This window comes from Dasypus novemcinctus, chromosome 24, assembly GCF_030445035.2.
Source record: "Dasypus novemcinctus isolate mDasNov1 chromosome 24, mDasNov1.1.hap2, whole genome shotgun sequence".
In the NCBI taxonomy this organism is placed as follows: Eukaryota; Metazoa; Chordata; class Mammalia; order Cingulata; family Dasypodidae; genus Dasypus; species Dasypus novemcinctus.
The window spans coordinates 40219750-40242211 of NC_080696.1; the positions used below are offsets into that span (position 1 = coordinate 40219750).

Below are 22462 nucleotides of genomic sequence, written 5' to 3' on the forward strand. Positions count from 1 at the left end.
CTCATGGTATAACACCTAGCGTACAGTGGGTGTCCAACAGACATTTCTTAAATGAACGAAGGTGACATAAGTGAAAACCCTCTGAAAGACTGGATTAAAAAACTAAAAAATATTTAGAGAACGAATGAATGAATAAGATACAACCCCTGATTTCAAAGTTTCTTGCCCTCTTTCTAGTGAGAGCAGCTATACGGAGAGTATGATTCTTTTTAAATATAAAAAAACATTTTTTAAGCAAACGTAATGATTAAAGTCATTCCTCTGTCATTCGTCAATCACGATAATGAAGTCTTATTATATGTCCTCCATTGTCCAGTCTCGCCTTTAAAAAAAAATAAACTTTTTAATTTTAATTAAGGGAAACGGACTTGGCCCGGTGGTTAGGGCGTCCGCCTACCACATGGGAGGTCCACGGTTCAAACCCCAGGCCTCCTTGACCCGTGTGGAGCTGACCCATGTGTAGTGCTGAGCGCAGGGGTGTCCCCCGCGTAGGGGAGCCCCACGTGCAAGGAGTGCGCCCGGTAAGGAGAGCCGCCCAGTGTGAAAGAAAGTGCAGCCTGCCCAGGAATGGCACCGCACACACGGAGAGCTGACACAACAAGATGATGCAACAAAAAGAGACACAGATTCCTGGTGCCGCTGACAACAACAGTGAAGCGAACAACAACAGTGAAGCGGTCACAGAAGAACACACGGCGAATGGACACAGAGAGCAGATACCGGGGGGTAGAGAAATAAATAAAAAATAAATCTTCAAAAAAAATTTTTTTTTAGTTAAGCCCAGGGCTGTCTGGAATAAAGACCACATTTCCCAGCCTTCCTTGCAGCAGATGTGGGCATGTGACAAGATTCTGGCCAATGGGATGAAAACAGCAGTGTGCAGGGCAATTTCTGGGAAATGCCCTTAAAAGGGCAGGGCTTCCCTTCCTCCTCTCTTTTTCCTTCCTGTTGATTGGAATGTGGATGAGATGGCCAGAATTTAAGCAGCCATTTTGGACCAAAGAAAGGACACCACGTACTGAGGATGACAGAGCAAGAGAAGAGAAGAAATCTAGGTCCCTGATTGCCCAGTGATGTCCCCTTCCCAGATCTATCTGCGTCGCCAGGTCTGGACTGTCTCCTTCCAGACTTCTTTTACAGTGAGAAGAAAAAAGTTTCTAAACTGTATAAGCTGTTGTTACTTTGGGTTTTCTATAATCCTAACTAATACCCACAACTTCATGAGTTTTACCCTATTTGCCTACCACCTAGACTATTGTTTAATATTTGTATTTTAATTTGCCCTTAGGTAATTTACAAATATCTATTTAGAAGTAAAAAGAATAATAATTTTAACAAAGTTAGGATGAAAAAACACGATTTATAAAATATCTATCCATGTACAACTTGAAAACATTTCATATGCTCCCAGCATAATCACAATTCAGGAATTATGTATCTTAAACCATGCATTAGATATGTTAGTCCATACTCCTCTTTCTACAACTCTAAAAACAGAGGCCCAGAGAGGGAAGGGAATCTCCCAAGGTCCCACAGCAAAGCCAAGCTTGAGTCCAAGCAATTCCACTAGTTAAATATAACTGATTTCCACAAGCTTTTGAGGCCTTCTTTTAAAAGACGGACAAGTCTGATCATGTGTCACCTGCGACGCCAAGTGGGTGATTATAAAAGCAAATCATAATTCATAATTCCTTCGGAGGCAGGTCAGAGAGCTTCCGGGGCAGGTTGGCGCCTCTGACCGTCTCTTTTGGGGAGAAGTAATTTGAAGACTTCCCACCTTTCCTGGTGAGTGGGGCGATCAATTAAAGACCAGCTCTAGTAAACACGGCTCACACAGCTGTGAGCCTTGGAGCAAAGCTCTTCCCTCCAGGAACTGCTCGGGCTTTAGAAGTGGGGTTTGTCTATGTGCTGAGGTCAAAAAAAAAAACACCACTAGAGGTTTATGGGAAAAATCAACAGCAATAATAAGTTCTTGTGGTTGCTGAACTGAGCGGATCAAAAGGTGTCAGAGACGCAGCTGGATGACAACTGGAGGGGGGGCGGGGGAGGGGAGAGAAATAAATAAAAAATAAATCTAAAAAAAAAGGTGTCAGAGAACAGCTTCAGAGGATGTGGGAGAGCTGGGGCTGAAGGCTCACCTTCGGTCCTTACGTCTGGGCACAAGCCTCCTCTGCCAGCGAACAGCTGTGGTCCTCAGTCATTGACATCCCTGCTCTGTGCCTCAGTTTCCCCACCTGTGAAATGGGGATTACAAAAGTACCACCTCCAGAGCCTTCTGAGACGAAAGCAAACTAAAGCATGTGAAGCCGTTAGCACAATGCCTGGCACACAGTAGGCCTTCAACGCACACTTGCCTTTGTAACGTGGCTGGATAAATTATGCCTTCAGGACAAGGAACCGAGATCACCATACTCTTGTGCTCTGTGGGTCTCAGACTAGGCTACACATTTTTATTTTTTAATTTAATTTAATTTTTTAAAGATTTAGTTTTTATTTCTTTCTCTCCCTAGCCCCCCCCCCCCCGGCCCCCAGTTGTCTGCTCTCTGTGTCCATTCGCTGTGTGTTCTTCTGTGACCATTTCTATCCTTATCAGTGGCACCGGGAAAATGTGTTTCTTTTTGTTGCATCATCTTGCTGTGTCAGCTCTCCGTGTGTGCAGCACCATTCCTGGGCAGGCTGCACTTTCTTTTGCACTGGGCGGCTTTCCTTATGGGGCACACTCCTTGCACGTGGGGCTCCACTATGCAGGGACACCCCTGCGTGGCACGGCACTCCTTGCTTGCATCAGCACTGCACATGGGCCAGCTCACCACACAGGTCAGGAGGTCCTGGGTTTGAACCCTGGACCTCCCATGTGGTAGGCAGACGCCCTATCCATTGAGCCATGTCCACTTCCCACACATTTTTAAAATGCTGGTTCCTGGGTCCCACCCAAAACAATTCTGCTGCAGTTGGTCTGAAAAGGGGGGAGGGGAGGCGTTCGGATTTTTCCAGGTCACCAGGTGATTCTGTGAGCAGCCAAGTTTGAGAATCCTACCACCACTGCCACCACCGCCACAAACACAGCTGTCTTGTTGTGGATTTGAGTGATTTACATAGTTTAACGAATTTAAATATTTGAGTAAATTTGCATCGCAGCCCATGGTAAAACCTTGGTCTGCCTTTCCCCCTTTCCCCCAGCACTGCTGGTTCTGAGCTCTCACCGCGTGGCTGTACATGCACCTAGCTGTGCGGCTGCTAAGTTCTGCACGCACCCTGCCTGCCTAGAACCTCTGCCCCAGCTCAGGTTCGGGTTTGCCCGCCCTGCCCCCTCCACACTTAGCATCCCCAGGGACCCCTCCTCATGCGCCCCTTCGCCGTGTTATTATTAAAGTGTCACCCAGTGGCTCCACCAACTGCATCTGAATCTGCAGGTGCAGTCCCAGCCTCCTAATTTTTAAAAAGTGCTCTTTGGGGGATTCTGAAGCAGAAAGAAGGATGGAGAACCACAGGTGTAATCAAAGTCTCCATAATGGAAACACCTGGAAACTGGGGGAAAGAAGAAAATGAGCTGAAAATCTAATTCCGATCCTTTGCCTGGACATTGGCCAAGGGTCCCATCCCAGCCAGGTCCGGGGGATGCAGGAGTGACCCCTGGCAGTTGGCTCAGAGAGGGCAGGACTGAGAGGGGCGCGGTCAGGTGTGAAACTCAGCACTTCGTGATGCCAACCTGTGTGTCTCCACCACGAAGATGGAGTTTCCTCTCTCCCGTGGGGCAGGCAGAGGTGTGAACAGGCAGCTGCCGCGCACTGTGACCAATGTAAATACTGCAGGTGGGCGAGGAGCAGGGTGGCGTGCAGGGAGGGGCTGATTTAGGAGGGTCAGGGACGGTTTCCTTGACGGGGTGACATCTGAGCTGGGTTTAGAAGGGTGAATAGGAGTCCACCTGAACAAGGTCATTTGGAGCAGATGCTACGGGTGCCCCACCCACACCCCCTAGACACTCTTGTTTACTGCAGAGGCCTGTGATCCCGTCTTTGAGTTTATCTGAACGACATCCAATTCTGACATGGACAGCGCAGGAGGGAGACTGGCAAAAGGCCACTGTCTCGCTGCTCGAGAGCTTTCACCTGACAGTGGGCGTGGCCTAGCCGCAAGTTCCAGGAAATTAATACCACTCAGCTGATGAGGAGGCGGAGGCTGCCAAGCCCATTTCCTAGCCACTTGGACAGAATCACTGAGACACGCGTTCTGCCGGGTCGCCCAGAGTCCCCCCAGAGGAGCCGGCTTGACAGCACGGGCTGTGTTTGCTTCCTTCCCTCTCTTGCTATCCTATCCCACTTCAGGTGCTTCTCGGAGTCATCTCCCAAATCCATTGCTTGCACTTGAATCCTGGTCTCGGGCTCTGTTTCTGGGAGAACTCAGCCCAGGACGCATCCTGGGTGGAGAGGACAGCCCGTGCAAAGGCACGGGGGCAGGGGATCCCATTGCACGTTCAGAGAATGTACGAGTAGCTTGGTGGACCGAGAAGGCTGGAGAGACCAGAACCCCAGGCCGGGAGCAGCGACACGTGGCCTGGCCTGCCACGCGGACGTCCTGAGCGACTTCCCACAGTCGCAGCTCAGACTGTCGGGCCTGGGCTCCGGAGCAGGCAGGGAAGTTAGCTCATTGTTCAGATAGCTCAAGGATGTTTTGGTGCGGCTGGTGAGCTTGGAGGTGCCAACTTCTCCAATAATTGCTTCAATTATCCATGCGGTCTTTGAGTTTATTTGAACAAGATCCAATTCTGACATGGGCAAAGCAGGAGGGAGACGGGCAGGTGCCCATGGTCTTCAACTGGGGGGGACAGCCTGGCTGGGGAGTGACTGCCTACCTCTTTTGGCTTCCAAGGGAGGCACCCGACCAGGAGAAAAGAGGCCTTCCCGTCCCGCAGCCTCGATTGCTCGTCTACCCCCCCACATGCTACGGGTCCTTTTACAAGTTTTCTCTCTTGCTCTGTCTTTTTATTTTTTTTTTTATTTTTTATTTTTTTAAAGATTTATTTATTTATTTAATTCCCCCCCCTCCCCTGGTTGTCTGTTCTTGGTGTCTATTTGCTGCGTCTTGTTTCTTTGTCCGCTTCTGTTGTCGTCAGTGGCACGGGAAGTGTGGGCGGCGCCATTCCTGGGCAGGCTGCTCTTTCTTTTCACGCTGGGCGGCTTTCCTCACGGGCGCACTCCTTGCGCGTGGGGCTCCCCCACGCGGGGGACACCCCTGCGTGGCACGGCACTCCTTGCGCGCATCAGCGCTGCGCATGGCCAGCTCCACACGGGTCAAGGAGGCCCGGGGTTTGAACCGCGGACTTCCCATATGGTAGACGGACGCCCTAACCACTGGGCCAAAGTCCGTTTCCCTGCTCTGTCTTTTTAAAAGCTAGTTCACATTGGGGTTCCATTGCTTGCAGCCACAAGAAGTCCTAACAAATAGGTAAGCTTTCTCCTGACTACACTTCTTGCCATCTATTGCCCATTCCAGGCCCCCGTGGCCCCATGTGAAATCCCCTCGGGAAGACCTGCATTGAATATCCAGTGCTGGGGAAAGCGTTACTTGCTCCACAGAACTGGGGTGTTTATTCTTTTCTGATTCGTGGAGGATACAAGGAACGATCACTAGTTCTAGCTGCCTTGAGATCCTTCTGGAACAAGGCAGGGGTCAAACACAATGGCCTCAGGATGTGAAGTGTGCTCCAGCTCCCGCAGGGCTCAGCTGCTCAGCACGGTCCTGGGAGCGCCGCGCACGCTCCTCGGCCATGCTCCCTTCAACAGCGGTAGACGGGACTTCTCACCCTGCCCATAGGAACGTTCCAGGCTGGGTAAGGCCACCCGCTAGACGCCATAGTTCCATCTTCCCCAGCCGTAACAACCAAAAGTATCTCCAGACATTGCCCGATGTCCCCTGCTGAGAAGGTCAGGGGTGAGTGAAGTGCTTTGCACAGGGCTGGACCCCTCACGAGTGCTCAATAAATATGAGCTTCGAGCGTCTCAGTGAGAGCCAGGTCTGGCTAACCAGAGCGGGGAAAGAATTTATTGAAAGGACACGTACAAACTCACAGAACAGATGAGGAAAGCACAGAAATGGAGGCAGTTCAGAGGGTCCTGGGGGTAAGAATTTGGTATGTGACTGCAGTGATGGGGTAACGAGCTCCTCCCCGTTTCAGCCCTTCCTCCCATTTCCTCCTTCCTAAAATTCCATTTTCCTCAGAAATTTCCCTCGTTCACACGGGCTCAGGGGAAACGAGCCTCAGCCCAGCCCCAAAGGATGGGTGCCAATGGCCTTAAGCCCGTCACAGTGACCTGGCCCCTCACCCATCCTTGCTTAGGTTGGGCATGGCAGGCAATTGCGGGCAATGAGCCATGGTGGGAAGTCTACCGGGAACTTCCGGGAATGATTTCCCTGCTCTTTGAAAGAGAAAGAAGCTCTTTTCTTTCTGGTCTTGTTGAGGACAGTCTTGATGCTCGGAGCAGCAGTAGCCATCTTGGGTCAATGAGGCGCGCCAACTGGAGGGCAAAGCCCACGTCCCAGGACCTGCATCCTTGCTGGTGTTCTGAAGCTGATTTCCCCTAGCCTCCAAACTTCTGTCTGTGAGAAAATAAGTTCCCTTAGTTTTAAAGCTTCTGTAAGTTGGGTTTCTGTTCCTTGCAGCTGAGAACAATGGACTGAAAGGCCAAATCCCATGGGTAAATCATTGCTTTCAAAATGCTTGACATTCCCCGTGGCCCGTTGGCAGCTCTGATATTCTGAAACTGTCCTCGCAGCCCTCCCTGCCCTCCGAGTAACGCAGAGGGGCTCACGCTCACCTCCATCCCCGTGAGGTCCGGCCTCCCCGGTCCTCATCTGCTCAGTAGAGGCGCCCTGGTGCCTGGAGGTGTACGTGGGGCTCACGCAGGAGAGCAGCCCGGAGGCCTCCTGCCAGCCGCTTCCTGTGCCAAGCACAGTGACGTTCAGCCACTCTCCCTCTGAACGAGGCTCCTGTGCAAGTTCATGTCTCAAGATCGAATTGCCCTTCCCTGGTGATTGGCATCCTCCTGATTTCCCTTTCTTTCTGCATATCCAATGTTTCTCCAATTAGCTGGTGCTACTTCTTTTTTGAACTTCCCCAGATATTATTTCTTACTACTTAAGTAAGCATTTCATCCCCCTTACCTAGGGCTTGATTTAACATGTTAACAACAGCTCTTAGAAAGGCGGTTCTTTGCTTAATTGCGGTCACCCCTCGGGCTGAAGGGTGGTTTGCTGGCCTGGCGGGGGAGCGGCCGCAGCAGGCCAAGCAGCTGCCCCCATAATAGGGTGGCTGGTCGGACTCACCGCCACCCCTGAAGGGAGCTCGGCATGGGCGCAGAGTGCCCTCGGGTCTCCCCTTCTCGGCAGCCATGCTTCCGCGGCCGCCCCTCCTCCCGGATGGTGCCACACGATGCCTGTAGGGCGGCACCCTTCTTCTTCTTTCTCCCTGCGCAGGCGCAGGGTGGAAAATTCCAGTCTGCCCTTTTCCCCTCCCCCGACAGCAGCAACAGCCAGGCGTGGGCGGAGAAATCCAGTCTGCCCTTTTCCCTTCCCCCGACAGCAGCAACAGCCAGGCGTGGGCGGGAAACTCAAGTCTGCCCTCCACCCCAGCAACAGCAGCCACCAATCCCTAAACCCTGCCCCTTCCCCCAGCAACAGCGACAGCCAATCCCTAACCACCACCCCTCCCCATCCAGTACCGCCCACTGACCTTTCGCCGGCAACCAATCAGAACAGGGCGTGGCTTCGACCAATCAGCCTTCCCCAGCCCCTATAAAACTGTTGCCTCTCCCTCAGTAAAGTGGACTTGCATGTTTACCTTGTCTCCGCGGTAGTTCTTCTGCCGTGCGCCCTCCAGTCCTGAGAGCCCCTGACAAGGGCCTGGACTCCCTTGTCCCCAGTTTGTCGCCTGCTTCTCCGGGCGACCCCTTCGTCGCCGGCTTTGCCGGGCGACCCCGTCGGCCGAACCGCGCAACTCCTGTGAGACCGACCCCTCGTCTGCTGCCGGACCGACCGCTCGTCCCAAGTGGGACCGACCCCTCGTCCCAAGTGGGACCGACCCCTCGTCCTAAGCTGGACCAACTCCTCGTCCGCAGCCAGACCCCACCTCTACCGACCCAGCAAGCCGCCGCACTTAATTTTTAAAAAGTTTAAAAGGTTATTATGGGGAAGCAGACTTAGCTCAATGGATAGAGCTGCCTACCACGTGGGAGGTCCAGGGTTCAAACCCTGGAAGATGAGCTGGCCCTTGCGCAGTGCTGATGCACACTAGGAGTGCCGTGCCACGCAGGGGTGTCCCCTGTAGGGGAGCCCCACGTGCAAGGAGCGTGCTCCGTAAGGAGACCACCCAGTGTGAAAGAAGGTTCAGCCTGGCCAGGAATGGGGCTGCACACACGGAGAGCTCGCACAGCCAGATGATGCAGCAATAAGAGACATAGTTTCCCGGTGGGTGCCACTGACAAGAATAGAAGTGGACACGGAAGAACACACAGTGATTGGACAAAGAGAACGGACAATTGGGGTGGAGGGGGGAGGGGAGAGAAATAAATAAAAAAAGAGAAGATGACACTTCACAATTATGATTTTAAAAGTTTATTATGGTCAAAGAATTAAATACTGATAAGTGAATGAAAGATAATAGAAGTTGTCTGTAATATGGTACTACTTGCAGATAAGCTGCTGTGGGCATTTTGGAGTAAATTATTCTTCTCACAAAGAATTTTGCAGGACGTCACTTTAAAGAACGTTCACAGGAGTGGTACCTCCACACCCCAGGAAAATCCTTTGTTGCAGGACTTAGAGTCTTTCATTTGCCAACGTGCATCGGATGTTGGTTTAAATAAAACGGGTTCTTCCGTATAGACTTAGGTTAGTGGGCTGCTGGGCACACCCGCCACAGCCATGGAAACTGGACGATCCCTGGCCAAAGCGCAGTGGGGAAGGTAGAGCTGTGGAGCTGGGGCGTGGCGTGGTGGGAGAGGGGGTGTGGTGGACAGAATCACGGCCCTGCGAAGGTGTCCACTTCCTAGTCCCTGGGACCTGGGACCATCACCCTGCCTGGCACAGGGAGTCTGCAGGTTACATTAAAGATGGTGAGTTGGGAAACGGACTTTGGCCCAGTGGTTAGGGCGTCCGTCTACCATATGGGAGGTCCGCGGTTCAAACCCCGGGCCTCCTTGACCCGTGTGGAGCTGGCCATGCGCAGTGCTGATGCGCGCAAGGAGTGCCGTGCCACGCAAGGGTGTCCCCCGCGTGGGGGAGCCCCATGCGCAAGGAGTGCGCCCGTGAGGAAAGCCGCCCAGCGCGAAAAGAAAGAGCAGCCTGCCCAGGAATGGCGCCGCCCACACTTCCAGTGCCGCTGACGACAACAGAAGCGGACAAAGAAACAAGACGCAGCAAACAGACACCAAGAACAGACAACCAGGGGAGGGGGGGAAATTAAATAATAAATAAATAAAATCTTTTAAAAAAAGAAAAAAAAAAAGAAAAAAAGATGGTGAGTCAAGGAGCTTCTCCTGGATTACCCGGGTGGGTCCTCGCCACAGGAGGCGTGAGAGGGAAGCAGGAGGAGAGTGAGCAGAGGAGCTGGGAGGTGGGACCCCGAGGGGGGCTGCGGCGCTGGAAGATGAGGAAGGGGCCACGAGTCCAGGCAGATGGGCGGCCTCTGGAAGATGGAAAGGGCAGCACGTGGATTCTCTTTCAGGACTTCCAAAGGGAAGGCAGCCCTGCCAGCCCATTTTGCAATTCTGATCTCTAGAGCACTAAGATAACCCACTGGTGTTTTTTTTTTTTTTAAGAATTATTTATTTTTATTTATTTCTCTCCCCTTCCCCGCCCCCCCCACCAGTTGTCTGCTCTCTGCGTCCATTCGCTGTGTGTTCTTCAGTGCCCGCTTGTGTCAGCAGCACCCAGAATCTGTGTCTGGTTTTGCTGCGTCATCTTACTGTGTCAGCTCTCCGTGCGGGCGGCGCCATTCCTGGGCAGGCTGCGCTTTCTTTTGCGCTGGGTGACTCTCCTTACGGGTGCACTCCTTGAGCGTGGGGCTCCCCTATGTGGGGGACACAAATTACTCAGAAACCAGCAATGGCTTCTCCCCGCTGGGCATCTGTTCACCAGCTGTCAGATCACCCATTTTGGATGGTTATGGCTGACATACCCAGAAGCCTATCTGCCACAAGTCAGAGGCAGGACATTCTCAGAGGGAATGTTTTCTGTGGAAGTGGCTGCCAGTCAGGGCGCACACTGGCCTTAAGAGCTGACCTTCACTTTCTGAAGTTGCCTTCCTGAATGTCCTAGTAGTATCTCTCCACTGACTCCTTAAGTGCCTTTGTTTCATGTGGGTCCTGCTGTGATCTGCACTACATTTGCATAGTTGACAAAGGTGACAGGTACATGAGTATCCGGGGCAGTGGGGGGGTCATGTCCCCTTGGCCCTGGGTGCATCCTTTCTGGATACCCACCTCTCGTGAATGACGACTAAGAGCAGGGGCCTGCTTTGTGCCTTAGTTTCTTCCATTACATTTTGAATTATTGCTTTTATCTCTCACCCCAGTTATTTTCAGAAGGTAGCATTTGTTCCAAAGTGGGGAAGAAGGGAGCCAAGTACCTATTTGAAGGGAGAGCATTCCCATCAGCATGAGTCACAACTTTCAATAGGAGAATGCCTGCTGTTTGCAAGGAAGGAGAGGGAGGCCCCTGGGCAGCAACAGCAGGAGGGAGGGGGAGATGGCAGAGGTGACAGGGCAGAGTTCATCGCAACTCTAATGCCTTAGGTCTTTCCTCTAAACATGATGGCGTGTGATCACACATCATGTGGCACGTCACAGCCAGAGACCACAGCACTCCAATCTTAGAGCAAGGTTAAAACATAACTCAGCTAAACTGGAAATATCAGCATTAATTCAGGACCCATTTTCAAAGGGCAGCACATGGCAAGATTTAAACTTCCCTCCTCCTGCATATCATCAGCTGTTATGGGTTGAAATCTGTCCCCACAAAGATATGTTGAAGTCCTAACGCTGGTTTACCAGAATGTGGAGTATTTGGAAATAGAGTCATTGCAGATGAAAGTAAATGAATTAAGATGAGTATAGACTGGCATGGGTTCATTCCTGAGTGGAAGAAAAAGAACAGGCGCCTACAGTGCGGGTGAGCAAGGCAAGTGTTGGGGCAGAGCCCCTGGGCACTGACTATGCCTGGCAAAGGGGGCCCACTCCATGGACTGTCCTCTGTCCCTTGTGGGGCCCGTGTGGTGCCCAGCTTTCAGCATGATCCGTGTGTCCCGTGCAGTGCCTTCCGCATTTGCCTGTTAGGTTAGCCCCGTGCCAGTGTACCCCTAGCACAGCATCCCCACCCATACCCAGGCAGGGGAGCCTGACTGTCCTCCTCGAGCACCCCTAAATCAGTCCAGGCCCAAATGCCTGTGTGCAGTTAGAAAAATTAGGCATAGTCTAGAAGACTTGGAATCAACTGACCGCCTCAGCCGGGCTCAGCCATTCCCGTGGGGTTTGCTTTGGAAGTGAGAGTCCCTAATCCTGTGGAACCCCTACCTGCTCCTGCCCACGTGAAGCGATTTTTTTCTGAAAATCCTAAATTTCATTCACAAGTACAAATACCTACGTGCACACACAGGAAGTAACCAGTGGGGACGATGAAGGGGGAGGCAGGGCAGGAGCTGGCATCAGAGAGGTGAGAAGGGGACAGAGGTAGGAGGTTGAGACAGCTCTGCATGGGGCAGTACCATCATTCTCCTGACAACATGCCCACTGCCCACAGCACAGGGCGGCGGAGATGCCAGGTTGATGGGCAGGGAGATGCCTGATATTCCCAGGGATCTGCTGGGCCTGGTCAGCTCCAGGACAACCAGAAGAGGACAGCTGGTGTCCTGCCTGCCCCACCATGGGCACCTGTACCTAGGATGAGCCTCTGTGTGGATGGAGGCTGTGATGGTTAGGCTAATGTATGCACTCAGCCAGGTGATTGTGCCCAGTTGTTTGGTCAAATGAGCACTGCGTTAATTGTACTACAGGGACATCTATGGCCTTTAGTCATGAGTGACTTTACTGCACGGATAGCTGATTACATCAACATCAATCTGGGGGATTGCTGTCAGCAGTGAGTGAAGCTTTTACCACTCGGTTGAATGCCTTAAAAGGGGGAAGTGATTTCAGCATTCAGAGAGAATTTCCCAGCTCATCTTTGGACAGCCAGTGTCCCCAGGAAATTCCTCAAGGACCTTCATTGGACTTTCATGAGAACCCCTGGTTGCAACCTGCCTGTGGAACCTCGACATGTGTATCTGCACAGTCAGTTAAAAGACTCCTATAAAACCTCTTACTATCGACAGACAGCTGCTGTTGATTCTGTTTCCCTAGAGAAACCTGCCTGTTAGAGGGGCTGTTGGAGAGGAGGCCTCAGTTTCCTCCTCTATAAATTGGAATACTTAGAGTAGGGGACCCCAAGAACTATGCTTGGCTGTGGTTCTCCATCAATGAAGTGCAGTGCCCTGAGACCCTGGGAAATACTTTCCACACGCTGGGGTCCTTCTAAGCAGATACAGGCTTGAAGCCTCGGGGCTGTGTGGACCTGGGGTGCACAAAGCAGGAAACGGCACCAGACCACAAGTCCGGGATCTTGGGAAAGACAAATTCTGTGGGAGCGATCGATAGGATACAATATAGAATGAGAAACTTTGGAGGATTTTATACCCAAGTGATGACAAATTCCGATATTCACTGAATTTCAAAACTCTCCTGCTGTGGACTTAGAAACGAGGACAAAGTAATAACTGACTTTCCATGGTCATAAACCCTGAACTCTGCCCTGATCTGAGTTATGACCCAGGCTGCTTCCCCTCTTCTTGTGCATCTCCCTTGTCTCCCTTCTGGAAGTGGCTGCACGTGACACCAGCCCTCGGGGTTCTTGGCATCAGCTCCCCTTCACCTGCGGCCTTCCCTGGGAAAGAGGAGCTAGCTTGGGCTTCTTGTGGAGGAGGGGAGACCAGGGGACCCTGAGGGTCACGCTGACTTATCCAGGGTCACAGAACTGGCAGGAGGAGTGGGTGTGAGCCCAGCTCCTTCCCCCCAGATGGTTCCTGATGCCCCCAGGCCTCCGCAGTGCAGCCTGGATGCTGTGCTGGTGACATTGAGCACAGTTGGGAAAGGACATGGGAGAGGATGGCGAGCAGTCAGCAGCCCACAGAGGCCCTTGAGGAGCTGTTATCCAGGAAAGGGGCCCAGGGAAGGGGACACAGGAAGTGACCTCACTTCCTTGAAGCTGGAGCCCAGCAGAACTTGGAACCTGGTAACCAGGCACCCACATTCTAGAGACAGCCGCTAGCTGCTCACTCGGGCAGAGAAACTCGAGGGAGCAACATGTTCTCCTGCTGCCTCCGAGCTTCCCGAGACTCCCGCGCCAGGAGTCCCTGTCGCGAGAGGCTTCTCAGATGCTGTCGGCGTTGGCTCACCCCACAGTATCGACGGCTCACCCCGCAGCCTCGCCGGCTGTGGCCGTTTCCTAGGAGGAGCCATGAGGTAAGCCATGGGGCTGGGCAGGGGATGGAGGCCAGGCCTAGCCTGTGGCCTGCCTGGGCAGCCTCAGATCGTCCACTCTGGCCTGGTGTGTGCAGGGGAGGATCATGAGTGAGGACGTCCCTGGGCAGGAGCAGGGGGTTGGGGGAGGAGGCCAGGTGGCTTGTCATGTTCACTTCCAGGCCACGGCAACCAGGGCATGATGGGGGACATAGGTTGGCATCCCTCTGCCCAAATGTTGATCCTGACCCATGGAGCTGTCCCTTGCCATTGACTGTAAGGCTGGGCCCTGCTGCCGCCAGGCCTGGTTGACAGACCTGTCTTTGCAGGTTTCTACCCACGAGACCAGAACAGAAAAGGACATGGAGGTCATCGACCTCTCGCCCCAGACCTGGGAGTCTGGGCATCATGCCACCAACATTGACCAGAGCAGGCTGGAGGTGAGATGGGAGCAGACAGTCCCCACACCCAAGGCTCTAGGCAGTCACGGGGGCTCCAGGACACAGAAGCTGCCTGAGCTGCACACCAGGTGCCCTCCTGGGAACTCCTGCTGTTGGTGCTCAGTCCCAGCAGAGGCGTCCAGGCCCCAGCCCCAGCCACGACGCCCACCACCCAGCCCCAGCCCTGACCAGGCGCAGTGTTTGACAGAATAGCAGAAAAGAGACTTTGTCATGATTCCCCTTCACGTTCTTTCATGGTGGTCTTTGCTTTTGTTATGTGTGTGTTTGTTTACTCTACCTGCCATCAGGTGCTTCCCAATGCCAGGAGTCCCACCTGAGGTCAGCTAGATTGTCCCTCCACACCATCTCTGTCCTTACTCATCATCAGGTTTCCTGGGTTGTTTTTACATAGAAAGGGTGAGGGGATGAGACTGTGATCCATGTTTCTCAGCATCCTGCCGTCTCACAGAGCTCACCACTAGCACCCTCCAGGTCAGGTGACAGGGCTGCGTCACTTCATAGGATAGGACAGGGACAGGGGTTCAGCCTCTTCCTCCCTCGGGCCTTGGTGGGAATCCTTCCTCTTGCCATTTCAACAGGATTGAAGGGAACATCCCTGAATATCCTAATGTTTCCAGCTCGCCCAGAATAGACGCCTGGGAATGGGACAGCCTGGGCAAAGGTTACGCATGTATAAAGTTTAAATGGCTGGGGCCAGAATACTTGAAGGAGTTAAAGACCAAAAACCAGGCTGCTTCCCTGCCATCTGACAACCTTGTGTGTGACAAGGTTTGAAACTCTTGTCTGGGATATGAAGTCGTATGTGCAATTTCTCCAGTGAAAAGGGGATCTACCATGAACATTTCAAGGCCATTTAGAATTTTTCTTCACTGCGGCATCAGCTCTTATCCTTGGTCAAGCCAGGGTCTTTTTTTCCCATTCAGAAATTTCCAGGTGTTTACCCATATGCAGAATGAGGGATCACCATAGAATGAGCTGGTAGTTGCTAAGGGCAGGGAGAGGAAAGAAGAGATGTGATGTGGGAGGGTTTTTGGGACTTGGAGTAGTCACATGTGATACTGCAGGGACAGATGCTGGACATTATATATCCTGCCATAACCCATTGAACGGGCTGGCGGAGAGTGTAAACCACAATGTAAACTGATCCACGTGGTGCAGCAGTGCTCAAAAATGTATCTAGCTGAAAGCAGGAAGAGTGCATCCAGTATCCATGTGGAATCTAAGCCCCCACTTGACATAGATGTGCAATGGACACAACCAATCCAATGTCCACAGAGAAAATGTGGCATTGGTTTGGGAAGGGTGGCCATGGTGGCTGCTGGGTACGGGGAATGGGAGGAAGAGATGAGATGGGGAGGCGTTTTTGGGATGTGGAGTTGTCCTGGGTGGTGCTTCATGGACAACTACGGGACATTGTAGATCCCCCCAGGGCCCACTGGATGGAACATGGAAGAGTGTGGGCTATGATGTGGACCATTGACTATGGGGTGCAGCGATGTTCAGACATGTACTTACCAGGTGTAATGGATGTGTCATGATGATGGGAGAGAGTTTTGCTGTGGGGGGAGTGGTGGGTGGGGGCGGTGGGGTTGAATGAGACCTCATATTTTTTGAATGTAATATTTTTTAAAAAAATAAAAGAAAAAAAAAATGTATCCATCAAATGCAATGGCTGTGCCACAATGATGAAAGAGGTTGTTGACGTGGGAAGAGTGGGTTAAGGGGGGTAGGGGTTATAGGAGAACCTCTTATATTTTTTTATGTAACATTTTAAAAAAATAAACAGATCATAGAAAAAACTCTCTAAAAGGAAAAGGAAGAAGAGAAGGCTTCCTGCTTTGTAATTGAATGCATGCACCCATGGTGGGACTCCCTGAGATCTTGAGGTTTCCTTATCTGACCTCCATCCCCACCCTCCTGGTAGACAGAGAAACTCTGACTGTGTGTTCCTATTTTGTTCCCGATGCCTACATGCCAGTGGGAAAATGAGCCTCCAGAGACCATGGAGGAGACCAGCCCAGAACTGATGTTGCCCAGGGAGAGAAGGCAGGAGGAGCATGGCCAGCTTCTGGGGAAATTTGGACATTTCCCCTGCAGGCTGCAGTCCTTGCGTGTCACCAGGTGAGCACCCTGCCCCCCCAGGCCCTACTCCACCAGACTTTAGCATGTTTCTTGGGGTGTCACTTCAACGCCCTGAACCTCAAGTGGCTCACTGGGAGACTAGGGCTTGAGAGGACAGAGCTAAGAGGGTTATTGTGTGGAATAAATGAGATATGCCATGAGAAGTGCGGACACGGTGCTAACCAGTGCAATGTGCTGCTGGAGGACTGGAGATTTGGAGACAACTTCTCACTTTTCCTCCCTCATGGGGAAGCACAGGACTCAGCCCTCACAGACGCTTTGTCCGTGAACTGTCGTATGTTCTTTCTGTCCAGATGTTGGAGATGTCATCCACTGTCAAGATCTGAAGTCTAGTCAGAGCAGATTTTGCAGCGGGCTGGGAGGAGTGCTCCATGCCCACTCTGACTTCTAGGAAGGTGCTGGTGGGACTCAACAAAATATACCCAGGTGTCTTTGTGTGCAGGTCTATTTCTGTATTTAGCCTAGTTGCAGGAATAAAGAAGAAAAATCTCTGGCTATCGGGCTTCCATTCCACTCAGAAAATCAGACAGTGACTCTAGACCTCATGAGCAGGAAGGGTTCAGAGGGAAATGACATCCTCATGTCACCCCGTAGGTGTGAAAGAAACATCCGTGTCGTGGATGGGAATAGAAGAGGCCTGACACAAGTAAAAATGTGAGTGGACACTAGGTTACAAAGAAAAGGTTCCTCAAGCTTCATTGGAATGAAAACGGTGGGGTGTGGGTAGTGGTGGGAGTGGCACTTCAGGTCACTAGGCCCCCATATCTAATGTTTCCCACCTTCCCTGCCTCACCCCGTCATGGTTCAACTTGCCCCCATTCCTGAATTAACCCAGGATACCTGGTCCAGGACAGGAGACGTGGGGAGCAACCTGTTCCCCATTGGGCTGCGTCATCAGTCAAGGATACTCCCCTACAGGCAGGGGTGGCTCGGCTGTGCCCATGCCTCCAGGAGGACAGTGTAGGGGTGAGAGCCTCACACGCACACAGGGAATGACGCACCCGCACTTGCATGAGCCTCAGCTTGAGGGGCAGTGAGGGCCCTGGGAAGTCTCCGTAGAAGGTCCCCAAGCCACCAGTCTTTAGGGAGCGCCTACCCGTCAATGCTCAGCCCACTCAGCAGAGGAGACGCAGGCCATCTCTACCCAGCTGGAACCGAGATTCCTGCGGTTCATGTAGGGAGAGAGGCAGATACGTGTCAAGGACACCTGAAGAAGGAGAGACTTGTGAAGATGATGGGGCACGAACACCCAGTGGTTTAATCTTTTCTCAAGTCCCCTCTCTGTTAACATTCATGCACTGAAAGGACAACGAGGGAGGAATGGGCTGTGAGGTGGGGACAAGGGGGCAGGCAGGGACTGTCACAGGAGCTGTCCGCCCAAACATACAGGAGTGCTTTTGAAAGGGACAGTGTTGAAAAAGGCCCGACTTCTGATCTGCTGCCCACCATTATCTCTGCAGTGAAATATCCTGCTTCCGGGGCGCCTGGCTGGAACGCTGCACAGCAGATACCTTTCCCATCGCGGTCTCTACCATCTTCAGCGCTGTGGTTTGCAGAATAGACGTGAACATCGTGGGATCAGGTTGGCAGTGCCAGGCCCAAATTTCACACGTGCAGCTTGAGACTGTGTATCAGGGTCATTGCTTGTGAGGGTGATTGAGGACCTGGGGGGCACCTGGACAGGAGGCTTCAGGGCTTCTGAGGGGAAAGAAGAACCTCAGAAGAGTCACCTAGTCGTCCTCTGTAAGGGAGAGTTTCCTCTGGGGGTTGGGGCCTTTCCCTCTGAAAGGCTTGGGGACAGTTTGTGCCATTCGGCACCCGGCATGGCAGTCATGATGCTGAATCCTGCTTCTCTTCCAGCTCCAAGGTCAGGTCCAGCGGCCACAGCCTGGCCAGCTCTCCCTCCTGCTAATTCCGCTTCTGAGATGTTTGAAGGAAAAACCGCAGGGGCACATGTGAGGCTGGGCTCAGTGCCCGCACCGGCTCCATCGTCACCCGGCACAGAACGGTCACCTGAGGAGGTCGCGCCTGCCCAGGCAGCACAGGAGGCTGAAGCTCCACTTCTCCAGTGTGGGCCAGAGGAAGGACAGGAGGCTTCTCTTCCTTCCCTCGAGACTGCCTCCGGAGTTTTTCTCTTAACTTTTTTGGTTGTGTATTTATTTTATGGATATTTTTATTTCCTAGTTTAAGTTTATATATTAAATATTTGTTATCATTACTCCTTTGTAGTGTGTTCATCAGTGTCTTAGGCAGATTTACTGCTGCTCCGACATCCGTCACTGTCTTTGAGAAAGTCTCTTTACGCCAAGCATGAACCCCTCCCTACCTGGCAGCCACATTCCTTTCTTACATCCTTTGGACCACGGGAGCCACGGATACACTGCTGCTGTGTCACTGTTTCCTGGGCTCTGGCATGAGCAGGTGGACAATCTCAGCTCCTGGCCCAGAGTCAGGCTTGACCAGGGAAACATTATCCACTTTTGACATACGGGTGCGGCGCAGCTCAGGCATGTTAAGGGACTTGCCCAAATTGCCCCCCCTGAAACATCAGGCAGCAAGGGCAGAACCCAGAACAGGACTCACAGCAGAGCAGGGGTCTGAAGTCTGAGTCAACCATTTTGTGCCTCGATCCTCTGTTGTTCTGCCCCTGCCAGTGTCTCAGCCCCACATACTTTCTCGAGTTCTGGCCACTTCTATCCAGGAGATGCTTTTGGCTTGTTCTACAGGATATGGTTAGAACCGAATGCATGGAGAAGGGCAGCCTTGTGGCCTACTGGAAATTGTCCACATGATCCACCCCACCGTGTGGGGCACTTGTCATCCATGAAAATGGAGGGACAGGTGGGGAGAGGTCTTGGAAATTCTGAGAATGACAGAGGAGAATACCCTGTATTTCAAGGCATTCACTGGGAATGAGCATCTCAGAAAAGGATGCTGGAGGGAGGCTGTAAGAGGAGTGTGGAAGGATATAGGGAATTGCTCAGGACTCAAAAGGAAACTGGGATTGCCATGCCTGAGCAAGGTGAAACCATGGCCTTATGAGAGCTTCTAGAATTCTAATTGAGTATATACTCACCTCCTCTTGACATTTTAAGGCATCTTCCTCCCCATATTCAGTTTCATCAAAATACATTTTTCTCTAGAAATGAATTTTATTCTTCATTTAATTGGAGAAGTTACGTGTCCTGCACACTTTCACTTTGGCCTAGAATGAAAGGAAGCTCAAAGATACATTTTCTCTGTTCTTGCTAAAAAGTTCCTACATTTCTTGGAATATTTATTTTATCTTCATTTCTTTTAAGAATTCCCAACCTATTTTTTATTTTACTTGACCATTCGTTTCTAGACGTGTTTAAAGTTTTAGGGGCTTGAACTCTATAGTAAGGGATGAAGATGGAGCACTTGGCGCCGAGCAGTGATTCTGAGTCCCACCCTTGAGCCGGATTCTATTGTCGAAAGCTGGGGGGACTTGAGGGCTGAGATTACTGCTCATCTACAAAACGGGGAAAAGCGGTGGACCAGGAAGGGCTCTCTGACAACAAGAATTGCCTCTGCACTCCACACAAGCCATGGGGATTGCCTCTTGCCGTGGCCATCTCTACCCGTTATACCAGCTGGAATGTGGGAGGGTGGTGGGGGTGAGTGGGAGGGGGCCAGGGTTCCCTGCTCCTTGCCTTCTGGCCCTAAGCTACCTGCCGGCACCCAGAGGTGGTGGGTGGTTGGCGGGACAGGAAAAGCTGCAGCAACTCCAGGAAAACACCTGCTCAGGGACCATCTGCTGCAAACTGCTCTAGGTAGGAAGGAATCCCAGATCCTGGGCCCTCCTACATACATCCGCATGTGCTAGGTCTGCCTGGTCCATTTCAATGGACTCTAACCACAAACCTGCTGATGAGCCGGGCATTTCGTGGTCCTTGTGGGGTCAAGGATGCAAAGTTTGGGGTGTGTAGCAGTTTAATATTGGTCATGAATTCCAAAAAGAGATATTTCATTTTATTTGTGAACTGGTCTTTTCCTCTGGGCATATAATATTATACTGGACTCCGTTGTTTCACTTTCACTTGAATTAATAATGATTAGGCTTTGATGGGGCCACATAGGCAGGTTGCTGTGTCCCCAACCACCAAGGGGGTGAGGACTCAGAAAAAAGCACTGTGGAGAAGGCAGTTTGGGGTTGTTGAACTGTAGCCTGAGAAAGTAAGTGCACAGGAGAAGAGCACAGGGGAATGCAGACAGCTCTGTAGACACCGCAGAGGCCCTGGGGAAAGAGATGAGCCTAATAGCCTGTGGGTGCAGCTGACACTGAGGAGAATTGAGCCCTTGGGAGAGACGCGAGCCTTATGCAGCTGACAACTTAGATTGAAAGGAGCTGAGACCACAACGCCTAAGGAGAAGGAAGACTGGCCCTTGTAGGCGCTGCCCACTCTCCTGCTCCAACACGTGGCCAGTGATTCTGAGCAGAAAGTGTCTCTTATGGGACTTTGAGTTCAGATTAAGTTAATGAGATGTGTAGGGAGTAGGGTCACAATAGCTGAGTAAAATAACTAGAGAGAAAGATAAAAGCAACAATTCAAAATGTAAGGGAAGAAATTAAGGCACAGATAACTTCATCTCAGTGTTATTGGTAATAGTGAAAAATTTGAAATAAGTATCGCCCAATAAGGGAATGGCAAAATAACCAATGGTATAATATAATGGAAAAAATGCAGCTATTAAATGATCCTTGTGATCATCATAATGCAAATAAATTGGCATAAAACCTGCTTATCATTGTGAGAAGTGAAAATTCAGGGAGTCCTTTATATAGTTTTTCCATTAAAAACTTTATTGGAGTATATCACTCACACATAAACATACATAAGCCATAAGTGTATGTGATAGTTGTGAACTTACAAAACAAACATACATAGCATCGTACAGGTCTCTCATAACTCACCTACCACCAATAGCTTGCATTGTTGTTAAACATTTTTCACTAATGTGTAAAGAACAATGTCAATATATTTCTACTAAAGAACAGTATGTTCCCCCAACCCACCCTATTATTATTATCTTTATATCATTTATCCATGAACATACATAAACAGTAAGTGTAGAGTAAACTTATGGACTCACAAAGCAAACATGCCTAATACTATACAGGGATCCCTTCATCAGCCCCCACCGACACCTCGCAGTGTGCTGAGACACTTGCTATAGATTATGAAGGAATATTGTCAAAATCTTACTAGTAACTATAGTCCTTATCTCACATTTGGTGTATTTTCCCCCCACCCTATTAGTATTTTTTAATATTTTTTATGACAGAAGTTGTAAACTTATAAAACCATCATGCACATGTGCAGAATTCCCAAACGACATACATCTATTAACACACCGCACTGTGGTGGAACATTCACTACAGGTAAAATAATATCATCGGATTGTTACCACGTGCACAGTGTGTGGCACAGATTCTCCGCACTGCCCCATTATCAACACAATACATCTTTGGCATAGATGCAAACATATTACATTAACACTGCTAACCACACTCCAGAGGTCACTCCAGTTGTATTTTCCCATGCTTTGCCCCATTCCCACCACCCTGCAGTAGTGGTGTGCATTTGCTCTAGTTCACAAAGGACACTTTTGCATCTGTACCATCTACCACAATTCTCATCCGCTTTGGAGTTTACTGTGCTATTCACTTCCTAGATTATTCTTTAGCATTTTGTCAATTGGCATTTATATCCCTAGACTACCATTTTCAGCCACATCCCCATTTATAAACTAGCTGTCACTCACTATTTGTTACCATCCAGTCTATACATCTCCACACTTTTACATTAAGGCTAGTGAAAACTTTATACATTAAACATCAGTAGTCCATCTCAGTCCTCCTCTTATCTCTGTAAGAATCCACCACCTATCACAGGGCTTGAAGGTATTTTCCAACAATTCTTTCTAGAAGCTTTATGGTTCTTGCTTTGATGTTTATATTTTTGATCCATTTTGAGTTAATTTTTAGAAAAGGTGTGTCATAGGGGCCCTCCTTCCTTCTTTTGGCTATGGATATCCAGTTCTTTTAGCACCATTTGTTGAATGGACTGTTCTGCCCGAGCTGTGTCAGTTTGATAGGCTATAAATACACGTCTGGGACAACTTCCTGGCTATGTGGCCCTGGGCAAGTGACTTGGCCTCTCTGGGCCTCTGCTACCTCAGGGAGGTAATGGGGCACCTGTGTCGCAGGTGTCGTGAGGACGAGCTGTGTGACCCCATGTAAAGCCGTGTGCACAGCGCCAGGCTCGTGGTGAGTGCAAAATCCACCTG

The 22462-nt window shown here is 50.9% G+C and overlaps 1 protein-coding gene across 2 annotated transcripts; it reads left to right on the forward strand.

Annotated features, from left to right (window-relative positions):
- The first annotated feature begins 10119 nt into the window (after nt 1–10119).
- Nucleotides 10120–18368, forward strand: LOC131275780 (uncharacterized). 2 transcript variants are annotated; one of them, XM_058287042.2, is made up of 6 exons: nt 10120–13550; nt 13877–13987; nt 15987–16129; nt 16745–16804; nt 17611–17732; nt 18011–18368. In XM_058287042.2, exons 1-6 carry the CDS (start codon nt 13392–13394, stop codon nt 18337–18339), a joined length of 924 nt encoding a protein of 307 aa, XP_058143025.1. In that variant the 5' UTR covers nt 10120–13391; the 3' UTR covers nt 18340–18368. The 2 variants fall into 2 exon arrangements, with proteins under 2 accessions (XP_058143025.1, XP_058143026.1); XM_058287043.1 differs by lacking the exon at nt 16745–16804 and having other exon boundaries at nt 11275–13550.
- The last annotated feature ends 4094 nt before the right edge of the window (nt 18369–22462 follow it).